Source organism: Myotis daubentonii, chromosome 5 (assembly GCF_963259705.1).
Source record: "Myotis daubentonii chromosome 5, mMyoDau2.1, whole genome shotgun sequence".
Classification (NCBI taxonomy): Eukaryota; Metazoa; Chordata; class Mammalia; order Chiroptera; family Vespertilionidae; genus Myotis; species Myotis daubentonii.
Genome location: NC_081844.1, coordinates 5496077 through 5523341, shown reverse-complemented (window position 1 = coordinate 5523341; position 27265 = coordinate 5496077). Strand labels below are relative to the sequence as shown.

The 27265-nt window shown below is 55.2% G+C and overlaps 1 protein-coding gene across 1 annotated transcript; it reads right to left on the bottom strand.

The window, feature by feature from the left end:
- Positions 1 to 325: 325 nt before the first annotated feature.
- RASGEF1C (RasGEF domain family member 1C) lies at positions 326 to 26441 on the bottom strand. Its single transcript, XM_059695387.1, is given in 24 exon segments — positions 326 to 350; positions 1268 to 1340; positions 6594 to 6717; positions 7874 to 8016; positions 8859 to 8985; positions 9744 to 9778; positions 9781 to 9838; positions 9915 to 9976; positions 9979 to 9990; positions 10510 to 10542; positions 10545 to 10611; positions 11803 to 11892; positions 17319 to 17368; positions 17371 to 17392; positions 18411 to 18490; positions 18493 to 18610; positions 24224 to 24252; positions 24255 to 24360; positions 25384 to 25454; positions 25457 to 25505; positions 25682 to 25734; positions 25737 to 25865; positions 26018 to 26079; positions 26299 to 26441. Coding segments are annotated over 24 exon segments (1761 nt in total).
- Positions 26442 to 27265: the final 824 nt, after the last annotated feature.

Here is a 27265-nt window from a genome sequence, read left to right as displayed (position 1 = left end):
AGCAGAACCTCCAGGGCTTGAGACACGAGTGAGCTGGGTTCTCCCCGAGGACGGACAGAGCCACGTGCCACCTGTGTGGCTGGAGGTCCTGGGCCCTGCCAGGCTGAGGGTCCACAGAAGGAGAAGGGTAGCCGGAGCCTTGCGGTCACTGTGGCGGGCACCAGACCATGGGGTCACCGTGTGCAAAGCGGGAGGCAGCCAGGCCTCCCCTGGCCCTGGGCCAGCCTGGGCAGGGCTGCAGAGGGCGTCTGCGGCCTCTCCTCCTCCTCCTCCTCCTCCTCCTCCTCCTCCTCCTCCTCCTCCTCCTCCTCCAGCTCCCCGAGCCTCACGTCTTCCCCCAAATAGAAGACCTATAGATTTAAGCAGGCCTGGTGGCCTGTGGTTGTTTCTTTCCCTCCAGGTGTTACCTTCTCAACAGGCGGCCCCCCACCCCAGAGGGCATCGTGCAATGTCCTTGGCTCAGGCCCCCACTGGGGACCCTCTCCGCTCCTCTCTGTGTGCTCACGGGCTGAGCGAGCAGGAGGTGTGTGTCTCACGTTCCGGCATAAGAATGTGGACTAGGGCTTCCAAGGATGGGACATACGTCTTCATTGCCCACAGGTGCAGCCACCAGCCATGAGGGGCTGTGGTCCCAGCCTCCCCTTCTATGCAGTCCATGAGGTCCACCGCCACCCCAAGATTCTGGCCAGACCAGCCCTCTCCTCATGGGCTGGGGACACTCCTAGGAGGCGAATGAGCTGGGTCTGATGAGGTTCCTCAGCCCTGTTCTGGCCCCAAGCACCCCACTCCTCTCCTGCATCCTGTCTTGGCACACAGACTCCCCCTCCCCCACCCACCCATCTCATCTAGACACACACACTCACCTTACCAGAGGTTCTCAACCTGTGGGTCGCCAACCTGTGGGTTGCTACTCCTTTGGGGGTCGAACGACCCTTTCACAGGGGTCGCTTAAGACCATCGGAAAACACATATATAATTACATAATGTTTTTGTGATTAATCACTATGCTTTAATTATGTTCAATTTGTAACAATGAAAATACATCCTGCATATCAGATATTTACATGACGATTCATAACAGTAGCAAAATTACAGTTATGAAGTAGCAACGAAAATAATTTTATGGTTGGGGGTCACCACAACATGAGGAACTGTATTAAAGGGTCGCGGCATTAGGAAGGTTGAGAACCACTGATCTAGACACACTCACCTTAGAGATTTCCACCCCTCCCCCACCCCCCCATCTCATCCAGGCACATGAACTCACCTTAGAGATTTCCATCTCTCTTTTTCTGTGTGGTTCTCTGGGCTCTCATTTTCATAGGAAGCCAAATAAAGACCTAGCCAGAAAATGAAGTGAAATTACACAATTATGGTTGATGATAATAACCTGTTCTGCACTCAGAGTCTGACCTACTTTTTGGTTTTAAAATTAAACTTGTGGTTGGGAGATGATTGTAGATTCACATGCAGTTGTAAGAAATGACACAGAGAGATCTGTGTACCTTTACCAAGTTTCTCCGAATGGCAATCACTTGCAAAACTGTAGGACAGATGGCCACTGGGATGTGGGCCCTGTTACAGTCAACTGCTGCGCATGCATCACCGCTAGGACCCCTCATGTTGCCCCTCAGTGGCCACACCCACTTCTCTCCCATTTCCACCCTTTTCTTAACCCCTGGCAACCACCGATCTGCTCTCCATATCTAAATTTTGTCATTTCAAGAATATTATATAAATTGAGTCATTTTTCACTCAGCAGAATTCTCTGGAGATGTGTCCATGAGGTAGTGTATCAATAGTTTACTTCTTGGCGCCGAATAGCATTTCATAGTGTGGATGGACTAACTGTTGTTTAACTGTTCACGCCTGAAGGGCCTCTGGGTTATTTCCAATGTTCGGCTATAACAAGCTAAGCTGCTGTAAACATCAGGGTTTTTGTGTGAATGTGAGTATTTATTTCTCTGGAAGAAACGTACAAGAGTGGAATTGCTGAGTCATATTTTGTTTTATAAGAAACTTTTTGTTTAGTTCTACATCTTAAAAGATTTTCTGTTGTGTGTTTTTTTTTATAGTTTTACATTTGAGTCTGTGATTCTTTTGTTATTATTTTTTGCGTAAAGACTAAGATTTTGGTCAAGGTTCATTTTGGGGCCTACAGATGTCCAAATGTCCAAATCTTGCTGGGATTTTGGTAGGAATTGCATTAAACCTGCACTTAAATTTGAGGAGGAAAATTAGTGTCTTTGCTATGTTGACTCTTTCAATTCATGAACATCATGTTTCTCCATTTTCAGATCTCTGATTTCTTTCATCAGCATTGTGTAGTTTTTAGAATACAAATCTTGTACATGTTTTGTTAGATTAACATCTTCTTCATTTTTTTTGAACAATTATAAATGGCATTATATATATTTTTTGGCATGATAACTTTAATTTTGCTGTCTTCATATTCATTGTCAGCATGTAGGAAAGAGTAGATATTTGCATTTTTATCCTGTATTCTGCAACTTTTGCTAACTCACTAGAAGTTTTTGTAGATTCCTTGGAATTTTTTTTATAAATGCAATTAGGGATAGTATTAATTCTTCCTTTCTGAACTGTATTTCTTTTTAAAAATTATTTTTAATTTATTTTACTGAGGTGATATTGGTTAATAAAATTATATAGGTTATGCCCTAGCTGGTTTGGCCAGTGGATAGAGCGTTGGACTGTGGACTGGAGGGTCCTGGGTTTGATTCTGGACAAGGGCACATGCCCAGGTTGTGGGCTCATCCCCAGTAGGGGGCATGCAGGAGGTAGCTGATCAATGGTTCTCTCTCATCATTGATGTTTCTATCTCTCTCTCTCTCCCCCTTCTTCTCTGAAATCAATAAAAATATATTTTCAAAAAATTACATAGATTTCATGTGTACAATTCTATAATATATCATCTGTATGTTGTATTGTGTGTCCATCACTCCAAGTCAAGTCTCCTTCCGTCACCATTATCCCCCCCTTTAATCTCTTCTACCTCCCCCACCTCCCTTTCCCTTTGCCAATCACCATACTGTTGTCTGAATTTCCTTTTCTTGCCTTATTGCACAGACTAGGTTTTCCATTACTATGTTGAATAATAGTGGTGAGAGAAGATATCCTTGCCTGTTACAGATCTTAGTGAGAAGCATTCAGTCCTTCACAATTAAATATGATGTTAGCTGAAAGGGTTCTGTAGATGCAATTTATCAACACCACACTGTCTCTATTACTGTGGTCATATAATATTGGCCTTAATATATTGGGTAGAGTGATTCCTTCCATCCTATTTTATCCCCCCAAAATTATTTCAGCTATTTTAGTTCCTTTGTTGCTCCATATAAATTTCAGAATAAACTTTTTTATAACTACAAAAATGAAATCTTGCTGGGATTTTGGTAGGAATTGCATTAAACCTGCACTTAAATTTGAGTAGGCGAATTAGTGTCTTTGCTATGTTGAGTCTTTCAATTCAATTGATCTCAAAAAAGATCAATTCCCTTTTACTCTTATTTTTCTGAGAGTTTTGTGCAGGCATGGGTATTAAAATCTTTGAAATGCTTTTTCTGCATAGATTGATATAATCAAGTGATTTTCTCCATTAGTCTGTTAATATAGTGGATTACATTTATTGATTTTCTTTTTTATTTTCAAATATTAAACAGCCTTGCATCTCTGGAATAAACCCACTTGGTCATGATTATAATTATTTTTATAAATTGCCAAATTCTATTTGTGAATATTTTGCTAAGGAATTGTTGCATCTGTATTCATGAGGAATATTGGTCTTTATTATTGTTTTTAATACTCTCTTTATCTTGTTTTGGTATCAGGGTAACACTGGCTTCATGAAATGAATTAAGAAGTCCCCTCTTCTATTTTTTAAAAGAGATGGTGTAGAATTGGTATTAATTCCTCTTTAAATGTTTAATAGAATTCTCTAGTGTAACCATGTGGGCTTAGTGACTTCGTTTTTGGGTGTTTTGAAATTACAAAATCAATTTCCTCAATTATTTTTTATTTCCCTGGGAACTTCTTTTTTAATGCATTTAGAAGGGTGCTGCTTAGACTCTGTTTGGAGATTTTCCTGTTGTCCTACACTACTGATTTCAAAAGTACTGATTTCTAGTTCGATTCCATTGTGATCAGAGAACACACTCTGTGTGATTTCAGTGATTTTAATTTCTTGCTGCTCGTTTTCTATGCTCAGGATATGGTCTATTTTGGCACCTATCCTGTGGGCAATTGAAAAAGTGTGCTTTGTAAATGCGTAGCTGTAGGGAGCATCTATGAATGTAGATCATGTTATTTGACAGCATTGGTGAGCTATTCTGTCTTTGCTGATTTCCTGTCTAGTTGTTCTATCAATTGTTGAGAGAGGCGTATTGAAGTCTCCAACTATAATTGTGGATCTGTTTATATCTTTTTCAGTTCTACCAGTTTTTGCTTCACGACTTTTGCAACTCTATTGTTTGGTGGGTACATAGGTAGGATTGCTATGTCTTCTTGGAAGATTGACCCTCTTGTCCTATATAATAAAGAGCTAATATGCAAATTGTCATCATGCCCTCGTGGTGCCCTCGCGCTGGGGCTGGGGGACCTGAGGCCATGCCCTCAGCCCTGGCACCAGGCCAGGGGATCTGAGGCTGCGCCCCCCACCCTGCAGGGCTTGACAGGAGTGGGGCCGGCCGGGTCTGGGTCTCGTGCGATTTCGAGGCACATGCGGGTGGGCGGGGACTTGACTCTGGGTCCCGTGGCATGCCCCAGACTCTGACAGGAGGGAGATTTTCATATACATTTTACTAATTTTCTTTCATCTCTGACATTTCTATGATAGAGAAAGGGCAAATAGTGATATTAAAATATTTCCTCTAATTAATTCCCTTTTAATGTGCATGAATTTCGTGCACGGGGCCACTAGTTATTATATAAAGTCCTTCTCTATCTCTGGAAATTTTCTTTCCTCTGAAGTGTACTTTATCTGATACGAATGTTGTGATTCCTGCTTTCATTTGGTTAATGTTTCCCTATTTTAACTTTTCTTTTTTCTTAATCTTTACCCAAGGATATTTTTTTACATTGATTTGTAGAGAGAGAGGAAGAGAGAGAGAAACATTGATATGAGAGAGAAATATCTATTGGTTGGTTGCCTCCTGTATGCACCCTGACTGGGGATTGAACCTGTAACCTAGGTATGTGCCCTGACCAAGAATCAAACCAGGAACATGTTGGTATATGGGATGACGCTGTAACCAACTGAGCCACCTGGCCAGAGCCCCATTTTTAACTTTTTAACCTGTCTGTATTATTATATTTGAAATTAGCTGCTTATAGGCAGCATATAGTTGGGTCATGATTTAAAATTTTTTAAATTTTATTTTAGAGAGGGAGGAAGAGAGGGAGGGAGGGAGAAAGGGAAGAAGAGAGGGAGGGGGAGAGAGTGAGAGATGAAAGAGAAACATCTATTGGTTGCCTCTTGTATGCACCCTGACTGGAGATCAAACCTGCAATCTAGGTATGTGCCCTGACCTGGAATCCTACCCATGACCTTCTGGTGCATGGGACAATGCTCCAACCAACTGAAATAACAGTGGCCAGGGCAGGTCATGCTTTCTAATTTACTCTGCCAATGTCTTTTACTTGGTATATTTAGACCATTTACATTTAGTATATTTATTGATGTGTTAGAGCTTGAGTCTGCTATTTTATTTATTATTTTTTTTTGTTTGTTCTCTCTGTGTTTTGTTTCTGTTTTATTTTTTGTCCTCCTATGGGTTACCTGAACAGATTTTTAAAATTCAATTTTGATTTATCTATAGTGAATTCCTGAAAGATAATTTCACTGAATATAGAATTCTGGGTTGATATTTGTTTTCTTTCAGCTGTTAAAAAGCGTGCCATTGCCTCTGGCCACTGGGGTTTCCGATGAGGAATCTGATGCTTTTGGATTGTTTCCCCCTTGGAGGTAAAGTGTCATGTCTTTCTCAGCGCTGTAAGAGGATCAATTCGTGTTGTTTTGAGTCACCCAGTTTGTGGTGATTTGTTTCAGCACCAATAAGAAACTAATACAACTAGTGTTGAGTGTAGTCCTATGGGCTTTGCTGTGCCGACTCAAGTAAATCTCACTTGGCATTGGGAAGTAGGCTCTCTCAGTCCCCCACTTTCTAGATGCAGCAGAGCAGGCTCAAAAAAGGCGAGGGACCCGCCCAGGGTTACACAACGTACAACACACACTCACACCAGCTCCAGAAAGATCCGAACATGAGCTCTGGGAAGGCGGTTCTTACCATCACCCCCACTTTTCTGAAGGGGAAGTGAGGTAAGATAGATTTACAATCCCAAACTCTCTCCAGGGGGAAGCCTGGGCCTGGGGGACCCAACCTGCAGCTCCGCAGGCTCTGGGGGAGGCAGCCAGGCGGGGGGCCGGTGAGGGGAGCAGCCTTCTCTGCTCCCTCCCAGAGCCAGCAAACATGGGCATGGTGTGTTGTGCTCAAGGCTGGGGCCCTGACTGGCAATGCGACTAAGAGGCCACACAAGAGTCCCAGGGCCCAGTAGTCAGTGAGGCCAGGGCACCTTACCGTCCTCACTGAAGACGGGGGCAGTGCACAGGTAGTGGGTGATGCTGGGGTCTTGCTCGAAGGGACACTCCACTTGTTTCCATGTGATGAACTCTCCAACCTGCTTGGCCAGCTCCAGAAATTTCTTCCAGGGTCACAGAGACACAGGATGGTGGCACTCCACTCCCAGGGCTCGACATTCCCTGGGAGAGCGAAATTGGCAAGACTTCTCTCATCACCTCTGGGTGAGCAAGTGGGAACTCGGGGCAGTAAATGGCATCGCCAGCATCAGAAAACCTGGGTGTTCATCATCGCTCTTCATTCCCCCTGAGGAATCAGCCACACCTGACACCTAGGACTCTCCAGCCCCTGGCGCCTGGGCTATGGCCCTCAGTAGCCAGTGCCTCTAGCTAGAGGTGAGCATTACTTTAGTTTCATTCTATTTATTTACTAGAGGCCCAATGCACAAAATTTGTGCAAGTGTAGGCCTTCCTTCCCCCGGCTGCCAGCACCAGCTTCCCTCTGGTACCTGGGACCCAGGCTTCCCTCGCAGCCCTGGCTTCATCTGGTCTAATTAGTATATTACGCTTTTATTATTATAGATGTGGTTATCCCTACTTATGGAAAGTTTGTTTATTTAAAGAACTAGAGGCCTGGTGCACGAATTCATGCATGGGTGGGGTCCAGCTGGCCCGCCCTGATGGATCGAGGCCTATTGGGCTGGACCAGCCAGGGGAGGGGCCACGGGTGGCTGCCCCCTCATCGAACTCCCAGTTGAACTCCCAGTCGAACTCCTGGTCAAGGGGACAATTGGCATATCAGCCTTTTATTATATAGGATATGCAAATAAATTTAAATAAATGTATTTAAATAAACCAAGAAAATTCATCGATGTAGAATTTTTTAAAGTGCAATTTAAAAACATTTATTTAACTAGAAAAATATGTGCTTACTTATAGAAGGATTTTAAATAAATAGCAGCACCAAGTCATGACTGGGTGGGAGCCCCATTCCTGGTCTCCTGTGATCAGCCCTGGGCCAACTCCGCCCCCACAGTTTCCACCCTGAATCTGGGGCCCCGCAAGCAGCTTGCAGTCTTGCTCTTGCCCGTCAGCCTTGTTCTGAAGGCCAACTCAAGAAGGCAAAGGACAGGATTCCCATAGCTGGTGGGTGTTGGGGTAGCCTGAAGAGGGAGCTCCCAGGCCCGTGGGCCTCTGTGGCCTCTCTCAAGCCAAGCCTCTGCCATGACACCTCCAGCCTGGACTGCCCTGACTGCTGGACTGGCCCTCCCCTCGTCACACTTGCCCTCGGGGTGACCAGGCCTGCTGGGTGTCTGTGTGAGGCCCAGGTGCCTGCTGGGGCCCGTCACCGGAGGGCACCTGCAGAGCTCTCTCCCAGCTGCCCGGCATGTCCTCCTGGGCCCGCTGTGCTGCCTGGTGGAAGTCTGGTTTTACAGGAGAAGAGACTGAGGCTCAGAGCAGGGGCCAGCCCAGGACTGACGGCCCTTGGAGTTGGAGGCTGGGTGGAGCCAGCACCAGGGGGGCTGGCCCTCTTGTGGGAGAAGAGCCCTCCTTGCTGCAGATCGAGGATACCATTGCTGCTTGGTGTGCTCTGCCTGTCCGACTCAGTGACTGCCTGCTGTCAGCCCCACACGCACAGCTGCTCACAGCCATGTGTGCCTGGTGGCCTGTGTGGGGCTCGAGGGACAGAGTGGAGCAGGCTTGCTGCCTCTGAGGAGCCTGGGGGCTGGAGCAGCGTGACCGAGGGATGCCCGGCCTATTTTGCAGGGTCTCCCAGGCCGTCAGACCCCTGTGGCCTCTCTCAAGCCCAGCCTCTGCCATGACACCTCCAGCCTGGACTGCCCCGACTGCTGGACTGGCCAGACCTATTTTGCAGGGTCTCCCTCTGCCTGGGAGGTCAGGGGGCCTCCTGGAGGAGAGGACACTTGAGCTGACCCTGGTGAACGTCCCTTGTGCCCATTCTGCCCTCCGCCTACTTCCTCCTGTTGCTCAGCGCCCCTCCTTTGCTGGGGTTTGAGGTCTTGCCTTGCTGAACGCTGCCCCCTCCTCCCCAGCTCTCCTGGGACCAGAGTTGCTGAAGTGCCCACAGCTTGGACAGGAAGGGCCAGCAGGTTAGGCGTGTGGGGGTCTCGGCCGGCTCCCCAAACCTGACCACTGGTATCCATCCACTACAACTCCAGAGTGACTGCATTTCAAGAACAGCCGCTGAAAGCAGACCTCCACAAGCCGTGCCGGGACCTGTGCCACCAGAGCTCCCGCCACTGACCAGCCTGAGGGCCCAGCCAGTCGTGGTGTTTGCCGTGAGCCATGCTGGTCACTGGCTGGCGACAGGCTGTAGGCCGGAGGGGCACTGTGGCCCCTGGCCTGTGCCTGGCTTCTCGCAGCAGAGGCCCCTGGGAGAATGTGGAGAAAGGGAAGGGCTCAGGGGTCAGTGAGGCCCCAAATGCTAACGCGCAGGAACAGGGCCTGGGAAAAAGGCAGCGCTAGTGAGCGAGCAGCTTGGGTCCTCATCGCCAGAAACGTCAGCGTGAGTTGAGGCCACGTCCACGAAGGTATTGAGTTTAGAACAAGGAGGTGTCAGGCCCGATGCACTTGGCACCGCACTTTGATCTGAAACAGAAGGGACTCCCACAAACGGAGCTGTTCAGGGATCAAAGGGACCCGCGTGGGGAGGGGACTGGAGACCAGCCTCGGGCAGCACAGGTCAGGCTGCTGACCCAGAGGAGGGCGGGAGGGGCCTGGGGCTCTGAAGGACGGGCGGGTGGGCAGAAGAGGGAGCAGCGTCACTCTGTGTGGCCCTCCAAAGAGGCTACCCCAGAGGCGTGCCTGCAGCCCCATGAGGAAGCACTCTGGTCAGTCGGCGCTGCCTGGGGGTGGGCGCTGCCCGCTCTGCAAAGCACCGAGCATGGATGGCTCAGCTGGGCTGGGCAGACAGGGAAACTGAGGCCCGTGGAGTGGGCTGATCTGTTTGGGAAGGTGGCGAGTTCTCCGTACTGGAGACGGGCAGCATGTCTGTCACACAGCCATAGAAGTGCGGGGGGTGGACCAGGTGACCTGGGAGTGAGCGTCCAGGTTCTCTGATGCAGCCCACCTGGACCAAGGTGTCCAGCGCAGGCAGGAGCCTTGAAGACCAGGCAAGCCTCTGACCTACCTTCTCCTGGCTGCTGTGGGCGGTCAGGGAGCGGGGGCGGCCCCTTGCCGGGCTGCCCTGTAGTTGCAGAAATTCCCGGTTGGATCCATCTGGTGCTGGAAGGAGACAGGGACGCAGCTGGGCACTGTCCCTGGGGAAGGCCGTGCCCCCCGCTGCCAACACCATGCTCACCTCCAGGATGAAAAGCTTGGGTGTCTTCACTTTGGCCCAGGTCTTTAGCCTGGACACGGGCTCATACTCATGCCAGCTGCAGAGGGAGGCCGAGCTGGGAGGCTGCCCTGGGCTGCAGTCCCATCACTGACCCGGGCGGAAGGCTTCTGTGTGGGTCCCCTGCCCAGCCTCTGCGGCTGCAGCCTGACCTGGGCTGAGGTCTGCAGCAGCCTCGGCCGCCAGGCAGCAGGTAGGTGTGTGGGGGCGACCTGGCTTCTGCATGTGCAGGCCCCATCCCAGTCCTCCGCACACTGGCCCACACGGCGCCAGGGCCGGCTTTGGGCCCTACTCTCCCTGGATCCGGGGTCATACTGCCACACCCTCGCCAAGCACCCCGAGCACCTCTGGGTGGGGATGTGGGCTCAGCTGGCACTCACTCTCTGCTCAGAGGAGATCCCTGGCTCGAAGCCCGCCTGCCCGGGTGCCCACGCCCGCCTGCCCGGGTGCCCACGCCCGCCTGCCCGGGTGCCCATGCCCGCCTCCCTGGGTGCCCACGCCCGCCTGCCCGGGTGCCCACGCCCGCCTGCCGGGTGCTGGGCTCAGGCCAGCTACTCACAGACGATGGCCATGAGGGGGTTGAAGTTGCCATGTTGAAGCACTCGCGGGCCACGTCGATGAAGAACTCGGTCACCTGGGCCCTCTGCTTCCTCTTGGATAGCTGGGGACAGCACCGAGCCTCAGCAATGACCGGTCCCCGTCCTACCGTGACCACCCACCCTGCCCACCGGCCAGTCCCTCCTGCGGGCTGGGATGTGTGATCTGGGCCATCTGCGGCCTCAGGCTCAGGGCTCTGAGCAGAGCAGCGCAGGCCACTGCCAGTGAGGGCGCAGGGGGCCACTTCCAGCAAGGGAGGCCCTTTTCCCAGGCCAGCGCCACACCCTCCAGAGGCAGAAGGCACGCTCGCTCCTCCTTCCTCCCAGCATCGGGCTGGTCTCCCCAGCCAGGACCACACCCGACCCCGGACCACACGCCGACTCCACTCAGGTGAACCCGCTGCCCGCTGCCAGGGACGCTCCAGGCCCCACCGTGCTCTTCCCGCAGATAACACTGGCCTGGGCCTGCTGCCCCCAGCAGTGCGCTGTGTGTCTGCGGAGACGGGCCGCCCGAACCCCTCAGACAGCCCTGCCTCCGGCCTGCCTGTCCCTCAGGGAGCAGGTGACTGTGCTGGCGGCCGAGCGAGGGGGCCCTGGGACAGGACCTTCCCACCGCAGAGGCGCCACAGGCCATCGTTTCCTTCCGGCCAGGCCTCGTCCTCTTCGCCTGCCACAGGCGTTCGCCCCTGAAAGCCCCTTGCACCCCAAGCTCTGTCGCAGCATCTGGTGCTGGAGAGCCCACGGGCACGCGTGCTGCCTGCCGTCCTTCCCGGTGACGAGTGGCCGGGCCTCCCCTGATGCGGGGTGGCCAGAGGGGCGCCCTCTGCTGTGAGGAAGAGCAGCCTGGCTGATGGACGGTTCTTGCTGACCTGCATGTCGGTTTAGACCGGCCCGGTCTACCTGCTTCCCCGGAGAAGCCAGAGACTGGACTTGGAGCGTGCAGTCTCCTCGCTCTTAAAGGCTGGGCCATTTCTACCTCTAAATCTGAGGGAGCTGCAGGCCCGCGGCCCAGCTGGCAGGCACCGTGAGGCAAGCAGCCCCTGGCACCCTCTGCTAGAGGCCGGAGGGTCCGTGCTGGCTCTGCCCAGAGGGGAAATGTCACTGCAGGCAAGCCCGGTGGCAGCTGGTGTCCCGGGGGTGCCCAGCCTGGCCGGGCTTGGGGACAGATGGCTCCAGAAGCCCTTCTGGCTCCCCCCAGGAGAGCTCCTCCCGCCTGCGCGCTCTGCCACGCCCGCTCCGTCCCGGGTTCTACGCACCATGCAGACCTCAGTGGCCACGAGGGAGCACAACCTGTTGAACCATTTCACGTAAGCCTCCAGGTTCTTGGTCTTATCACCGAAACAGGGCTAGGAGAGATGAAAGGACTGCGCCCAGTCTTTATGTCAATGAATTTTGGAACATGAAGTCAGTTCACGATCATGATAGACAATTTGGAAAATGTCGGAACCTCAAAACCACCCACAAACAACAGTGATCTGATGTTCACCTTCTAGTCTTGCTCCAATGCACGTGGAGATGTAGTGTTACATGATATATATCAATATATGTAATCGTCGATCCTCATTATTCACAGATTCTGTATTTGTGACTCTACCTACTCCCTAAAAATTCATTTGTGACCCCCAGCGCCTCACTTTCCCTCTCACTCACAGATGTGTGCAGAGTGGCAAAATATTGGAGTCACCCAGCACATGCTGGGGTTAAGCGAAATGGTGCCTGGCCTTCTTGCTTCCGCCCCGTGCCGTCCATCCTGCCACATGTCCTTCTTGCCGTCCATCGGGCGTCACGGTGATTTCACGCGTCCTGTGCCCGGCGCAGTGCTGCCCGGCTGTCCTGCCTCCCCAAGCAGGAAGCTTGTGATGCCCGAAGGGAACGTAGACGTGAGATGCGCTTTCAGGCATGCGTCATAGTGCTACTGGCAATGAGTTCAATGTCATTGAATGAACAATATTTATTGAAGAAGATGTCTTTAAACAGAAATGCACATAAACTCAGGCTCTTTGTTGATTGGTTGATGAAAATGTTGGGATGAGAGGCTCGCAAGGAACCTACCCCTGCGTTTCTCTTAGGAGCAATGGGTGCTTGCTGATGCAGAGTTCCCGACAAGTTTGTAGGACATAACTACCATGAATAATGAAAATCGGCTGTATCTTCCTTTTGCTATGTAACTATATATATTTCCATATTTTTCCACGTGAACCTTTCATGTACCATCCAATATCCTTTGGAATTTTTTCAATTGATGTAGAACATTCCACTGTATAAATACACCACAATTTTAAAAATTAAACTTAAATATAGACGTTAAAATTGAGAGGTGACTTTCAGTAAATAGTGGGGCGGGGGGGGGGGTGGTGGAATGGGGGACTTATCCAAGAAAGCAAAGAAAGGAGAAGAACAGGGACAGGAAAGGTAAGGGAGGCCACCAAAGGCAGGCGAGCAGACAGTAAGCACAGACCCCCCCACAGCAGCAATCACAATCACTATAATGCAAAACCCAGGTGCATGCTAGTTTCAAGAGACACACCCCAAACCTAAGGAGATAAGTAAAAATATAGGAAAACAGATATGATAAACACCACAGTGATGTGTTAATATTAGACAAGACAAACTCCAAGGCGAAAAGCATTAGAAGAGATTAAAGGGTAGTTGTATAATGATAAAAGGTTCAAGTTATCGAGAATATGTCGCAAGTCTAAACTTGTCTGCATCTAACAACACAGCTTCAAAATATGAAGGAAAAAAAAATCAGATAAAAAAATCAAAAAGATAGAGAAGATTCTGAATAACTTTGTCTATAAAGTGAAAACTTGGGAGGAAAGGTCAAATTCCTGGAAAAATATAAATTACAAAACAGTAAAGAAGAGGGCATACCGATGGCCATTGGACATATGAAAAGAGGCTCAACATCACTAATCATCAGAGAGATGCAAATTAAAACCACAGTGAGATATCACCTCCCACCGGTCAGGATGGCTACCATCAACAAAACAGCAAACAACATGTGGTGACAAGGATGTGGAGTGCTGTTGGTCTGCAGATTGGGAAACAGAATGGAGGCCCTTCAGAATATTAAAAATGGAGCTGCCTTATGACCCAGCAATTCCGCTTCTGGGAATGTATCTGAAGAAACTCCCCAAAAACCATAAAGGAAAAGTTTAGTAACTTTCACTAGGTTTCAGTTAAGAACACACACTGATCGGAAGACATAATAATGGAAATGAAAACCAAAGCCACTAACTAGGAGAGGAAAATTTGCAGTACATCTAGCTGACAAAGGATAATTATCTAACGCAAAAACTCATAAAAATCCTTAAGAAGAAGACAAATCCCCAATAGAAAACTGGATGAAAGTTAGGGACAAGCATTTCACAGGAGAGAAAACAAGAATGTTCAAAACCCACGAAAAGATGGTCCACTTAACAGTTTGACAAAAATTAAGAAATCTGACAATTTCAAGTATCAGTGAGGATGCAGAGCAAGAATAGCTCCCTGCTGGCAGGGTGAACGGGTACAGCCTCACTGGCACCCCCCTGGAAGGCTGGCCACGTGCCCACCTGTGAGGGAGGCAGTACTTCTCTCCGAGGTATATCCTAGGCCGGTGGTCGGCAAACTCATTAGTCAACAGAGCCAAATATCAACAGTACAATGATGGAAATTTCTTTTGAGAGCCAAAATTTTTAAACTTAAACTATACAGGTAGGTACATTGTTATTAACTTAATTAGGGTACTCCTAAGGCATAGGAAGAGCCACACTCAAGGGGCCAAAGAGCCGCATTTGGCTCGCAAGCGCAGTTTGCTGACCACGGTCCTAGGGCAACAGTTCCCAGAGTGCTGTGGGTTCACAGGGGCAAAACCGTTTTCTTATTTACACAATGTTGCCGTCTTTCCACGTAGACACCAGTGATGCCTCAGAGAATGATGGGAAAATCGCTGCCACCCAGGCCGGATGGAGCGGCCATTGTGTTCTTCCCCACTAATCACCCGGGGAAAGAAAAGCAGCGAGTGTGACTTAAGAACGTCCTCGAGGAGACAAACTTTTTTTAATTTTATTAAATTTTGACCCTGTGTGACTGACCTGAGAGCCGACACCTTTCTCAGGGGACAGTGTTTACCTGAAAGCGGGACTGACCCAATATGGTTATTCGGACGTCAGTGTTTGGCAGTGATTGTCTTGAAAATGAGCAAATTGAGCCTGTCCCTTCTGAGAACAATTGATAGTATTTGTGGCCAATGACAGAGTTCAAGTTTTCAAGAGGAAATTGGGAATTTGTAAAACACGTGCCCACCTCTGGGAGCTCGACAGCTTCCCATGGGTGAGGACTTTTTTATTTTTAACTAGAGGCCCGATGCATGAAATTCGTGCAAGAGTAGGCCTTCCTCCCCCCGGCTGCCAGCACCGGCTTGCCTCTGGCACCTGAGACCCGGGCTTCCCTCCTGCCGCCAGCAGGCACCCAGGACCCAGGCTTCCCTCTGGCCACCAGCAGTCACCTGGGACCCAAGCTTCCCTTGCAACCCCTGCTTTGTCCAGAAGGTTGTCCGGTCTAATTAACATATTACATTTTTATTATTATAGATGAGACCAGTAAGTGTTATTAATGAAGGTGATTTTAAAATCTTTTATAATAAAATATGCCAACGTTTGGAAGATCAGCTTGATTCAGTGGAGCCATATTTTCCAAATGACCAAGGTATAATATTACAAAATCATGCCTGGGCAAAAGGGAGCTACTCAAGATGCAAGACGGCCCAATGGATTTAATGTAATAGAGCTCAGAAAGCCCACTGATGTATTTTCATATTGCACATTGCAACTAATCTTTAAAGACTACCACTCACCCAGTTGCAGTGTAGCATCAAAGAACATTCCCAATTATCTAAAACTAAAGGCCTGGTGCACAAAATCATGAATGGGTAGGGTCCCTAGGCCTGGCTGGGGCCTTCTGGCTGCTGGCCAGGGCCTTCCTTTTCCCGGCTGCCAGCTGCTGGCTGGGGCCTTGCTTTGTTCTGTGCCACCCCCTGGTGGTCAGTGCACATCATAGAGAGCAGTTGAACCCCTGGTCAGTCGAACTCCTGAGGGGGCAATTTGCATATGAGCCTTTTATTATATAGGATGATGGCTGTAAAATACCCCTCCCTTTTTCCAACTACATACTTTTGGAGGTTAGATTTTCCACCAATAATGTCAAAAGATTGAATGCAGAACCAGATAAGAGAATTCAGCTGTCTTCTAAATCAGTCATTAAAGAGATTTGTAAAAATGCTGTAAAACAACGTCACTTTTTTTTTATTTTGGAAAAGTAAAAACTAGTTTTTTTATTTTGGAAAATATAGTTATGTTTCATAAAATATGGTAACTATGTGTATAGTGGGTGACTATGAATAAATAAATAAGTTAAAAAGTTATCAGTTTTAATAGCTAATATGATGGCCATTTTAATGATAAATATCAGTACAGAAAAATCAACATAACCAAAAGTTCTTTGGAGTCCTCCATAATTTGTCAAAGTGGAAAGCTGTCCTGAGACCAAAACATTTGCGAACTGATGGCCTAGGAAAATGTTCCCAGCGGCAATATCTATCATGGCAAGAGGCCAGAAACCACCCAAATGTTCACCTACAATAGAGTGGGTAAATAAATGTCATGTGTGATCTTGACGTACTTCACACACACACACACAAAAAATGCTTGAAAATGGCCAAATAATGCTTGAGGAACAAAAAGCCAGCTAAGAGTGGCCAAGTCTGCTTCCCAGCCCTGCTGGGTTTCCTAATCACTGTGGCTGACACTAGGAGAGGAAAATTTGCAGTACATCTAGTTGACAAAGGATAATTATCTAACGCAAAAACTCATAAAAATCCTTAAGAAAAAGACAAATTTCCAATAGAACACAATGACCGCAGAGACAGTCTTCTTAGAGATCGTCTCCACCATGATCGTCTCCACAGCTTGTGCAAGTGGCTACGTATCACGCACCCTCCCTTTCGTTGTTGTTACAAACAGCCACACACCCTTTGTCACTGCTGTTCACTCTACTTCCCTCTCTCGCCAATGCATCTTGGGATCACTCCATACCGACAGCTGCACTAAAATGTTAAATCCGTTTCTATGGGTGATAAGGTAGTTTGCTCCCAGCCTGTGGACATTATAAACACGGTTTATCTCAAATCGTCGTGTGCGCATCTCTGTGTGCGTGGGTGTGCGCTAGCATATCTGGTGGGTAAATTATTCGGTGTGGAAAGCTGGGGTCCAGGCTGTGCATTTCAAGTGTTGATGCTATGGCCGCACTGCCCTCCGCAGTGGCTGCGCCAATTTCCCCACCCGCCCCGGGTGAGAGTTCCCTCCCTACACAGGCAGTGTTCACCTTGCTAATCTGATCGGGGAATGCAATCGCGTATTTAATTAATTTATTAGGTGCTGGGCAGAAGACTCACTGTCTCCCGTTCTGATTTCATTTGACCCCGTTGGTCCCCTGCTGGCTGGGCTCTGAAGGGGGCGGGCAGCTCTGAAATCTGTGTGAGGACCTCGCCCTGCGCGCTTGGCCCAAGGGCCACTCCACCCTCGGAGGGAAGCTTCCCTGGGCAGCGCGCACCAGCCTGCACTTCTCTCAGTGACCGCTGGAGGGAACCCCTCGTCCACCGAAACGCACCCTGTTGGGGTCGCCGTCCTGGGTCGCTAGGAAGCTGGCCCGGCTGATGTTAGGGGGATGGCCCCGCCCCCCCAGGGGACAGTGGGTCACTGCAGGGACAGCGCGTCCGAGGGCTTTCTACCTTGGTGCTGGCCAGAGGGTCCTTGTTCACAAAAGCCTGGACAAACTCCTCGGCCCGATGTGTCGCAGCCGTGCCTGCACCGGGAGGAAGAGGAGTCCGAGAAAGGTCTGGGGAGGGGGTGCCCGCTGGAGGCCTGGCATGGTGCTCCCTCAGGCTCCCTGCCTCCAGCTACCCCAGGAGGATCTCTGGGCACCTGCCCTTCTCACGAGGGCTCTGCAACCCGTTCTGGGTGGTCACGGAGCCCAGCAGACCTCCTTCCCCAGGCCCAGGGCTGCCTCTGATCGTGGGGCCGGGGGCAAAGGCCCCTGGGAGGGCCCGTGGGACGCGACACCCCGGAAACCAGGCTGGAATCGGGGACTTGGTGACCTGCTCCCTCCAGGGGAGGCCTGGTGGTTGAGAGTTTGGGTCAGAATTGGATCCTGGGTCTGGCCCTCCTGCCGTGTGACATCTGGCACATCACAGCCTCCTGGTTTGTGAAAAGGGAGTAATAATAGCACGCGCCGGGCGGGTGAGGAGGGTGAGAGGGCGTGCAAGCATCGAGCACAGCGCCGGGGAAACACCAAGGACCGGCATGGTGGAGGTGTCACAGGAAACACCTCTCACTGCCCCTCTCCCTGGGGGGGTCCCTTGGCCGCTGCCTCTGCCAGGACCCCGCACAGACACTGCAGGCTTGGCAGAGGCGTCCCCTCCCCGCGGGGGGCCTGGGCTCCTCTGGAACGCTGGGGGCGGGTGCAGTGCATTCTGGGTGGGGAGGCCGAGGGTGGAGAAGGCACTGGTTGTGCGAGGATCACACAGCGGGTGGGGTCAGACCCAGGGTTTGAACCCAGTTCTGTCCCAGGCCGGGACTCGCCTGCCGGCTACGGGTCAGAGCTGGGCAGGGCTGGAGCCTCAGCCCTCTGTTCTCACCCTCGGTTGCTGAGAACAGCTTCAGAGCCAGGGACCTCTGGACAGGCCTGGCTGGCCCTGCCCCGGTGGGCTCAGGGCTTGGGTTATGCTGAGACAGGGCCTGGGCCAGAGGCGGGGCGAGGGGTGGCCGGTGGCTCTCAGTCGGTCCTGCTGGGGTCTAGGCCGAGGTGGCACCAGCTTCCTCACCAGCTCCACGAGGGTCAGCTGCTGGGCCAGCCTGTAGGGGTCGCTGCAGACGCCGAGGAGCTCCCTGCGGATGGAGGCCGGGGCTGGGTCCTGTAGGAGAGGGGCCGGTCCGTGCCCAGCAGGCTTTCCAGCCCTGGGCCCGGGGCTGCCAGCTTCTGGTGCAGAGCCTGCAGGACCTGGTGCAGCCTCGCTCTGTATGCCTGTGGGTGGGGAGGGTCAGGGCCGGCACCCCCTCCTCTCTAAGGTCTGAGGCGGGCGCCCTGGCTGGCGGGGAGCGGCTGTTACTGGGCGTGCCCGCCTCTGCCTCTTCCTAAAGCAGCCCCAGGGCAGGAGGGGCCACAGTCGAGGCCAGTGGGAAAGCAGGCTGCAGGGCTACCAGTGGGAGCTGAGAAGAGCAAACACAGGGAGGGGACGGGGTCCAACGCGGCCCCAGCTGCCTGGGCAGGTGGGCTGGGCAGTGCCAGGGAGCAGAGGGAGGGCGGGAGGCCGGAGGGAGGTGTGGGATGGGCCTGCCCCGGCAGCTGGCCGTTGGTTCGGCTTAGTCTTCAGAGCCAGGCTGGGCACTTGGCACCAGTGACTGCACGGACAGAGTCCCTCCCAGGCAGCGAGGGGACGGTTCCTCTTTGCGCCACGCTGGGCTGGTGCAGGGCACCCACCCTCTCACCCAAGGCAAACTGATAATCCCCCTCAGAGACCCTATGTTCAAGGAAGGTGCCTGGCTGGGTTTACTGAGCAGATGTTCACACATTCCCCAGGACGTGGTCAGTAACCTAGCCCGTCAGCACACGTGCCCCCAGGGGGGCTCGGCCCTCCATGAGCCAAGGTGCTGACAGGGAAGGCGTGGGGCGCAGGGCCTGGTCTCCGGGTGGCACCAAGGTGTCGGGCAGACAGGTGTGTGCGTGGGCAGGGCCTGGCCCAGAGGCCTGGGAAGGTAACGCTGGTGAATGGTGGGCACCGCCAGGTAATTGCAGATCAGGTGGGCTCAGTCATGCTGCTTTGACACACACCCAGTGGCCTCGTGCAGGTGGGCACCTGCGTGCCGGGGGCCTGGACAGCTCCAGGCTCTGGGGGCTCAGGAGGGCCACTGAGGTCCCACATTGGTGGTGCCAGAGCTCTAGTGACAGGCAATGGAAGTGCCTCTGTGCAAAGTGGCCACAGGGACACAGGGAACAGGGCAGGAGGCTGTCGAACCCGAACCCCAACCCGAACCCTCACACCCAGAGCCATGGGGGCAGGCCCAGAAGGCACCCGCTGGCCAGCAGGACAGCCCAGAGCGTGGTCAGCGTGCTGCCCTGAGTGCCGGGAAGATGTGCGTGCGTGGGGTCAGCCGTGGCCAGCCTGGGTGACAGTCACTGGCCTGTGAGTCCTGACACCTCCACTGGCCCCACCTCTCTCCAGTGGCCTCTGGGGCGGCTACAACCGGCCTTCCAGTACCCTCACTCCCCCACTCCCCCACTCCCCCCGCAGGCTCCTGCTGTCACCCCGGACTCCCTCTGAAAGCCAGGGGCCCTTTCTCAGCTCGTGTCCCCCTCAGGATGTTTGCTCTGGGTGCTGGGTTCCTCCCGGCTCCCTCTTGTCCTCCGTCCTCCATTCTTGGAAGCTGGCTCACGTCCAGTGTCACTGAGCGTTCATGTGTTTACGCGAGCAGCTTCTCTTCTGATCACCAGACCCACGTGGCCCAGGGCCACCTCCGTCCCACACGAGCGAGTGCTGTCACCAGCCCCCTTGATCTGGCATCTCCCCTCTCCACGCTCCATCTTCCTCCAGGTCTCCGTGGTCCAGGCTGTGGTCCCCGCCCCGGTGGCTGCAGCGGCCTCCTCAGTGGCCCCGGCATCGGTGTCAGCTCTCTCCACGCCACTCTGCGCCAGCGTCTGCTCAAGATGCTCTCTGACCCTGCCTTCCTCCTTAGTGTCCACACTTTCATGAGGACAAAGCCCTGGTCTTGGAGGCCCCGAGGTCGCCCTGGCCTCGCTCAATGGCCTCACGTGGCCCTCACTCCCCTTGCTTGTGCTGCAGACACGGGCACTCCTACCCCTTTGACCCCTCCCCGGCCTCCCCCTGCTGCCACAGGCCTTCTCCCTCTGGGCACACCCTCTGGCCAAGGGGCATCAGCGCCCTTCCTCACAGCCCCCGCCCGCGCCCCCCCGGGGGACTGTCCCCCCCACCCCCGGCCGCTCTTCTCACTGCTCCCCACGTCACACTGGCCGCGTGGCTCAGCCCTGGCATGAAGGGCAGTGCCTGGCTCGCCGGAGGGGCCCACACACCTTTGCTGACGGGTGGACGTGGCCTTCGCCTGCTTCCAGGCAGCCGGCTTCTCCAGGGTGGACCACGGGGCCCTCCTGGAGCCAAGGGCCTGCAACCTGTGCCTGTGGTCTGGTGGCCCACACGCTTCCCCACACGCAGAGTTCTGCAGGAATGGCTTCTGCTGAACCAGCGCTCATCCCAAGCAGTTACCATTTCCCAGGTGCTAGTCACCGGGGATTTCCCAGTGTGCTGCCCTGCAGGTACTGGTTCTCTTTCCCAGATCTCCGGTGCCGCCTCTGAAAGTGGGAACGGGCCGGCCCTTGTCTCTGACATTTCATTTTCTCGCTGGCTTGACGCCCTGCAGCTGGAGGCTCGGAGAGCTCCGCGGGACAGCTGGCACCTCGAAAAGCCCCACCTGGGAAGGGCAGGCGCTCCTTGTCCCGCAGGGACGCCAGGCTGTGCCAGCACGGGCAGCACCCGCCCCACAGCTTGCCCGCAGGCCTGGTCTATCTTCTCCATCCATGTCCACAGAGCCACCTGCTCCAGGCACACAGTCGGGTTCAAGTGCAGAGGTCATCCGAGGGTGCGGCCGGCCCCCGCTCCCCAGGTGCCTCCGAGTTCTCCTGAACTGTGTGTTTCGTGGTTAGAGCCCCAGTCTCCGGCCGGAAAGGAGGCCTCTGTTCTCTGAACTTCTTGAAAACCTCCCCCTGATCCGTCCGGGGACCAACGTCCAGTGGGCTCTCCGCCCCCCGCCGTTCCCAGGCAGTTTGTTCTCCGTCAGCTTTCCGCCACCTGTGCCCTCGGGGGGGGGGGGGGGAGGGGGGAAGGGCAGCGGGGTCAGTCCAGCAGGCGGTCGTGAGCCGGTGGGAAAGTGAGGTCAGCTTCCTTGCACGGGCCAGTGGGTGGGCCAGGGCTTTGGGCCGTCCCTGGGCTCCTGCGCCTCCCTCACCTTTGGCATTGGCCTCCTTGAGTCCATGGCTACTCTTCTCTGTTTGTATGTTTGAAATGTTCCATAAGAAAGTTTCACGAAGTTAAAAATACTCCCCACATGCCTGAAGTTTGGATGGAATTTTTTTTTCTCATCAGAGCTCACATTTAGCAAGCGCACCTGACGTCAGGGGCTTTGCCTGGAAGCTGTGTGGTGGGCGCCGTCACCATCCTCGTTCTACTGATGAAGCCCTGAAGCTCAGAGAGGGGCGGCGTCCTGCGAGGTCAGGCCGCTGTGGTTCCCGGGCGTCTATCTGGGCCCAGGTGGTCTGACCCAGATCCGTTCCCTGAGTCCCAAGGGCCCTTCCCGTCAAGGAAGGAGTGGAGCCCACCCGCTCCCTTCTGAGATGAGCCCTGCCCATGCTGGGGGGAGGGGGCAGGGGGGGGCAGTCAGCCCAAAGTCCATCTGCAGCAACCAGGGCGGGGTGCCAGCGCCGAGAGGCCCTTCCCTTGGGGTGAGAGCTCTCTGGGGAGGGACAACCTGGGGTCATGAAGACACTGGGGGCCCTGGCCAGGCCTGTGTGGGGTCGGGGGGCTGGGGAACCCTGGTTCCAGCTCACACCACTCAGCACATTTAATTGTATCCCAAGGGAAGGGTTGAAAAATGTCCTGAATGAATTATTTCTGCTCCCAAAACCCAAACTGGTGGATGTCTGCTCTCAAGAGCCCAATAAAGGGGCTCTTCCCACGGGGTGTGAGAAAAGATTTCTCAGCACAGCCCTGGCAGGTTCTGGGGGCGGGGCGGGGGGTGGGGGTGGGGGGGTGTCCGTGAGGAGGCATGGCTTCTCAAGGCAACCAGCCCAGGCCTTCCTCCCACGCCCACCACTAGGACCGGACGGCAGGGCCTGCCCTGAAATGGCTGTGCGATGGCAGGGGCAGCCTGGTGAGGGCAGATAGTCCTGTTTGTCGATGGCTTAGCCCTCATCTCTGCTGAAGGCCTCTGGGGGGAGGGAGAAGAAGCAAGAGACTGAGTTCTCTTCCCCTCATGTACCCTCTGTTCCGTCCATCCATCCGTCCGTCCGTCCGTCCATCCATTCATCCATTCATCCCTGCACCTAGTGTCCGCTGCCCCTTTCATACAGTTACCCACCCACACATCCATGAACTCACTCATCTATCCTTCCTCCCATCTTTCGAACATCTACCCAGTCACCCTTCCACCCACCGATCCAACCACTCATCTATCCACCCCACAACATCCCACACCACACATACCATTCACCCAGCCATCCACACACCCTCCCATCCATGTATCCATCCACCCCCACCCGCCCCCAGCCATCAATCTTCCATGTCCACTCCCCCATCAATCCACCTGCGTATCCAATTACCCAAACATCCTTCCTCCCCCCACCCCCACCCCCCATTAGAGGAGCAACTATTTATCCAGCCCGTCAGCCAGCGTCTCCTCTCCCTGCTTCTGCGCCTGCCCCACCTGACCAATCCCATCACTGAGCATCCCTGGTCCTGTTTCCTGCTGCATCCTAACCACGCATCTCGACTCCCAGAGGGACCGGGGGTGCAGAGATCACTTCCTCTCACCAAGTGCTTGAACAGCCAAGTCACTGGCCTGCTATGCGAAGCGCCCCGGGCAGGGCTCCCCGCTCTGAGCTAACCTTGGGCGCGGGCACCCCGGTGCCCAGCCGCCTCAGCAGTTTTCCTTTGCTCCACATGCAGCTGCCTCTGCCGTGCCCAGGCCCACCGTGGGGCACAGTGCCAGCTACCAGCTTGCCATGGTCAGTCTCCTCCTGGGGCAATGGATATGCACTGACCCTACCGTTCTCTCCTTCCGGGTGAGACACGCCAGTGCCGGCCACAGAGCCGCTAAAGGTGCCGCCAAACCTGCCCCTAATGAAGGTGCCTGGAGGCCCCCCCCCCCCGCCCCGCTCCGTATCCATAATCCTGGGGGGGTTCTGTCCTCCTGTTACCATAGAAAAGAGGCTTGGAGACTTTGAATGTCTTTCCCAGAGTAACCCAGCTGGGAGCGCTGGGCCGGGCATGGTGGCAGCGGCACCCTATGCCCAGTACACTGGCTGCCTCCCAGACCCTGGGGTGCAAGGGCAGCCCAGACTCTGGGGTCTGCTGGGAGCCACAGGGGCCTCCTCTCCTCCTGCCTGTTCTGCAGGACCTACAACCACCCCAGAGGCCGGAGCCCCAGGATAACACCGCCGCCGTGGCTGTTACCCCCCCATTGCTGTGAGCTTGTCCTGCAGAGCCCTTTCCCTGGCCTGGTGGGCGGGGCCTGGTCCGGGGTGGGGGGGTGGGGGGGTGGGGGCTGACTGCCGGCCAGTCCTGGTGTGGCACCGGGACAGGAGGGGGAGGCCTGTGGCCCCAGGCCCGGGGGGCCCTGCCAGGCCGGCCCACCGCTGCCAGACCAACGGCCTGACCAGCAGCCACAGAGCGGAGGGTGTCCCCTCACCTGTGGGTGACAATGACGCGAGCAAGGCAGGAGAGGGACAGGGTGGCGGCCTGGGTTCTCTGCCAACTCCCAGAGAGGGGGTGATGCTCGGGGGCTGAGCGGGCAGGTGGGGGCAGCTCCGGGCGGGTGAGGGTGCGGGCGGGGAGGGCTCCGGCTCGCCCACCTCGTCGCAGCGGGCGAGGCGGCCCACCCGTCCTCCAGGAGCCCGACGGCCGCCTCCTCCTGGAAGTCCCGCCGGAAGGTCTCCGTCCACTCGGCCAGCAGCCGGGGCAGTTTGGGGCCAAACTTCCGGACCTGGGCCTGCAACAGGAGATCCCCGGAGCTGATGTTGGGGATCGCTTCCTGGGAGGGCTGCAAGGCAAGGCGCCGGGCACCCACACCCAGTGAGGGGTGCTGGGCCTGCACGGGCAGCGCCCCAGCCACTGGGCCTGATGGGCTGCCTGGGCGCAGTGTGGCTGCCGGGAGGGGGGGGGGGCTCCAAGTGCCTTCCCGGGCCAGCTGCAGGGAGGGGCTGCCCCCCCCAGCAGAGGGGCGCACATGGGGGGCAGTCACCTGTTTTGCCAGGCGTTCATCCCCTTTTTGTGGTGACGCGTCTGAGTTTCCTTTGGAGTCTCCCTGTTCCCAGTCAGTGGGGTTCAGACTGCGGAGCCCCCCAGTAGTGGGTGCAGACCAGTGCTGGCCAATCAGGCCAGGGTACCCCTCAGCCTGCACAGCGGGTGACTCACAGGCGGTCATGTGCCCCCGGCTAAGCCAATGGGATCAGGACTGTCACGGGACCTATTGCGGGCAGACGGTGAGCCTGGAGCACGGGGCAGGTCAGCTAGTGGGTCGGACCTGCTGGAGCAGAAGTGAGGGGCCCGGAAACGAAGCAGAGGCTGGAGGGGGAGAAGGACGGTGCGTGAAGGAGGCCATGTGCACCCCTGCGGCCAGTGGGACGTGAGCTTTTGCATTTACAGGCGCCTTTGCCTTAGGCCAGTTGTGGTTGGGTTTCCATCACTGCAGCCTGACACCTGCATGAACAGTCACAGGCCGTGGGGCCAGGGCCGGGGCCCAGGGAAGGCTGGCCCACAGAGGAGGGGCGGGGAGGGGGGTGTGCTGGGGGCAGCAAGTCCTATTGACGGGCTCTGGGCCCGGTCTGGGCTTGGTGTGAGCTCCAGGCAGTCCCCTGGGTGGGAGATGCCAAGCCTCCCCTCTGGCTCCGGACCTCAGGCCAGTAGGGACCCTCCTCTGGGCTCTTCAGGGGAAGGGGGACAATGGCTGCCTCTCCCAGGGCCGATGCGGGAGGGCCTGCAGGGCAGTGCCAGGGGAGCCAGAGGCCCTCACCTTGTCCAGCCCTGGCTCGTCCAGCTGCTGCTGCTCGATGCACAGCTGGCAGACCCGGGCCAGCAGCTCCCGGGCTCGATGAAGAGGCGGGAGCTTAGCAGGAAGGTGAAGATGTAGGCTTTCTGGGGACATGGGACAGGCGGTCTGTGTTCACCTGCTTCTCAGCCCGCACTCGCGCCCCGGCCCCAGGCCCCAAACCAGTCCCAGCCCCGGGTCTCCCCACGCCTGGTGGAGGAGCGCTCATTCTGCTCTGGCCCCTGCCCGCCCCTCCCCCAACCCCCGCCCACCGGCCACCCACCTCGGGGCAGTAGTCGGCCGTGGGCACCAGCTGCTGGATCAGGGTGTCCAGGGGGCTGAGGAAGGAGCCCCGCCCAGGACAGGCTGCTCGGCCTGCTCACTGCCCCTGGGCTCGGTGCGGGGTGGGCGGGGGCTGCCGGGGACGGCCGTGTCCGAGGCACGCGCAGTGTCCGGGGCATGCCTGCCTGCAATGCAAGGAGCTGAGGGGACACACCTAAGCTGGGCCTGCTGGCCCCCTGGCTCCTGGCAGGACAGGCCCTGACTCCACCGGCACTTCTGTGCCCACCTGGGCCCAGTGGTCACTTGCTGGGAGGGCTGCCAGGGACCCCCAGCCCACGGGACAGCACCCCCAGCAGCCAGTTCTTCCCGCTCTCATCCGAGCGACGTAGGGACTGCCATCTGCAGTGAGGGGAGTTTGGGACAAGGCCCAGGCAATCAGCAGATCCCTCACCCCCGGCCACAAAGATGGGGCCAGGATGAGTCTGATCTAAACTGGGGCCTCAGGTGCAACCCCAGAATTCTGTGGCCCTTGGGAGCTCTTTGGCCCAGGGTCCCTGAGCTGGTGGAAGGTCACTGTTGGGATCATCCACCCCCACAGGCGGACAGGAAAGTGAGCACATTTCCGGGGTCAGCGTGTGAGGCCCTGGGTCCTGCTGGGCTTGACTCTGCTCGTGAGCTTCTCCATCGTGAGCCCGATAAGCTGGTGTCTCCAGGGCAGCCAAACAGTGGCCCTTCGAAGCCTGGCACTCAGGGCTCTTCATAATGAGGCACCAATGACACCCAGCTGCTCCCTCCTCCATCCTCCAGACCAATGACACCCAGCTGCTCCCTCCTCCATCCTCCAGACCAATGACACCCAGCCACTCCCGCCTCCATCCTCTGGACCAATGACACCCAGCTGCTCCCTCCTCCATCCTCCGGACCAATGACACCCAGCTGCTCCCTCCTCCATCCTCCGGACCAATGACACCCAGCTGCTCCCTCCTCCATCCTCCGGACCAATGACACACCCAGCCGCTCCCGCCTCCATCCTCTGGACCAATGACACACCCAGCCGCTCCCGCCTCCATTCTCCGGACCAATCACACACCCAGCTGCTCCCTCCTCCATCCTCCGGACCAATGGCACACCCAGCTGCTCCCTCCTCCATCCTCCGGACCAATGACACCCAGCTGCTCCCTCCTCCATCCTCCGGACCAATGACACCCAGCTGCTCCCTCCTCCATCCTCCGGACCAATGACACCCAGCTGCTCCCTCCTCCATCCTCCGGACCAATGACACACCCAGCCGCTCCCGCCTCCATCCTCTGGACCAATGACACACCCAGCCGCTCCCGCCTCCATTCTCCGGACCAATCACACACCCAGCTGCTCCCTCCTCCATCCTCCGGACCAATGACACACCCAGCTGCTCCCTCCTCCATCCTCCGGACCAATGACACACCCAGGAGCTCCCTCCCCCATCCTCCGGACCAATGACACACCCAGCTGCTCCCTCCTCCATCCTCCGGACCAATGACACACCCAGCTGCTCCCTCCTCCATCCTCCGGACCAATCACACACCCAGCTGCTCCCTCCTCCATC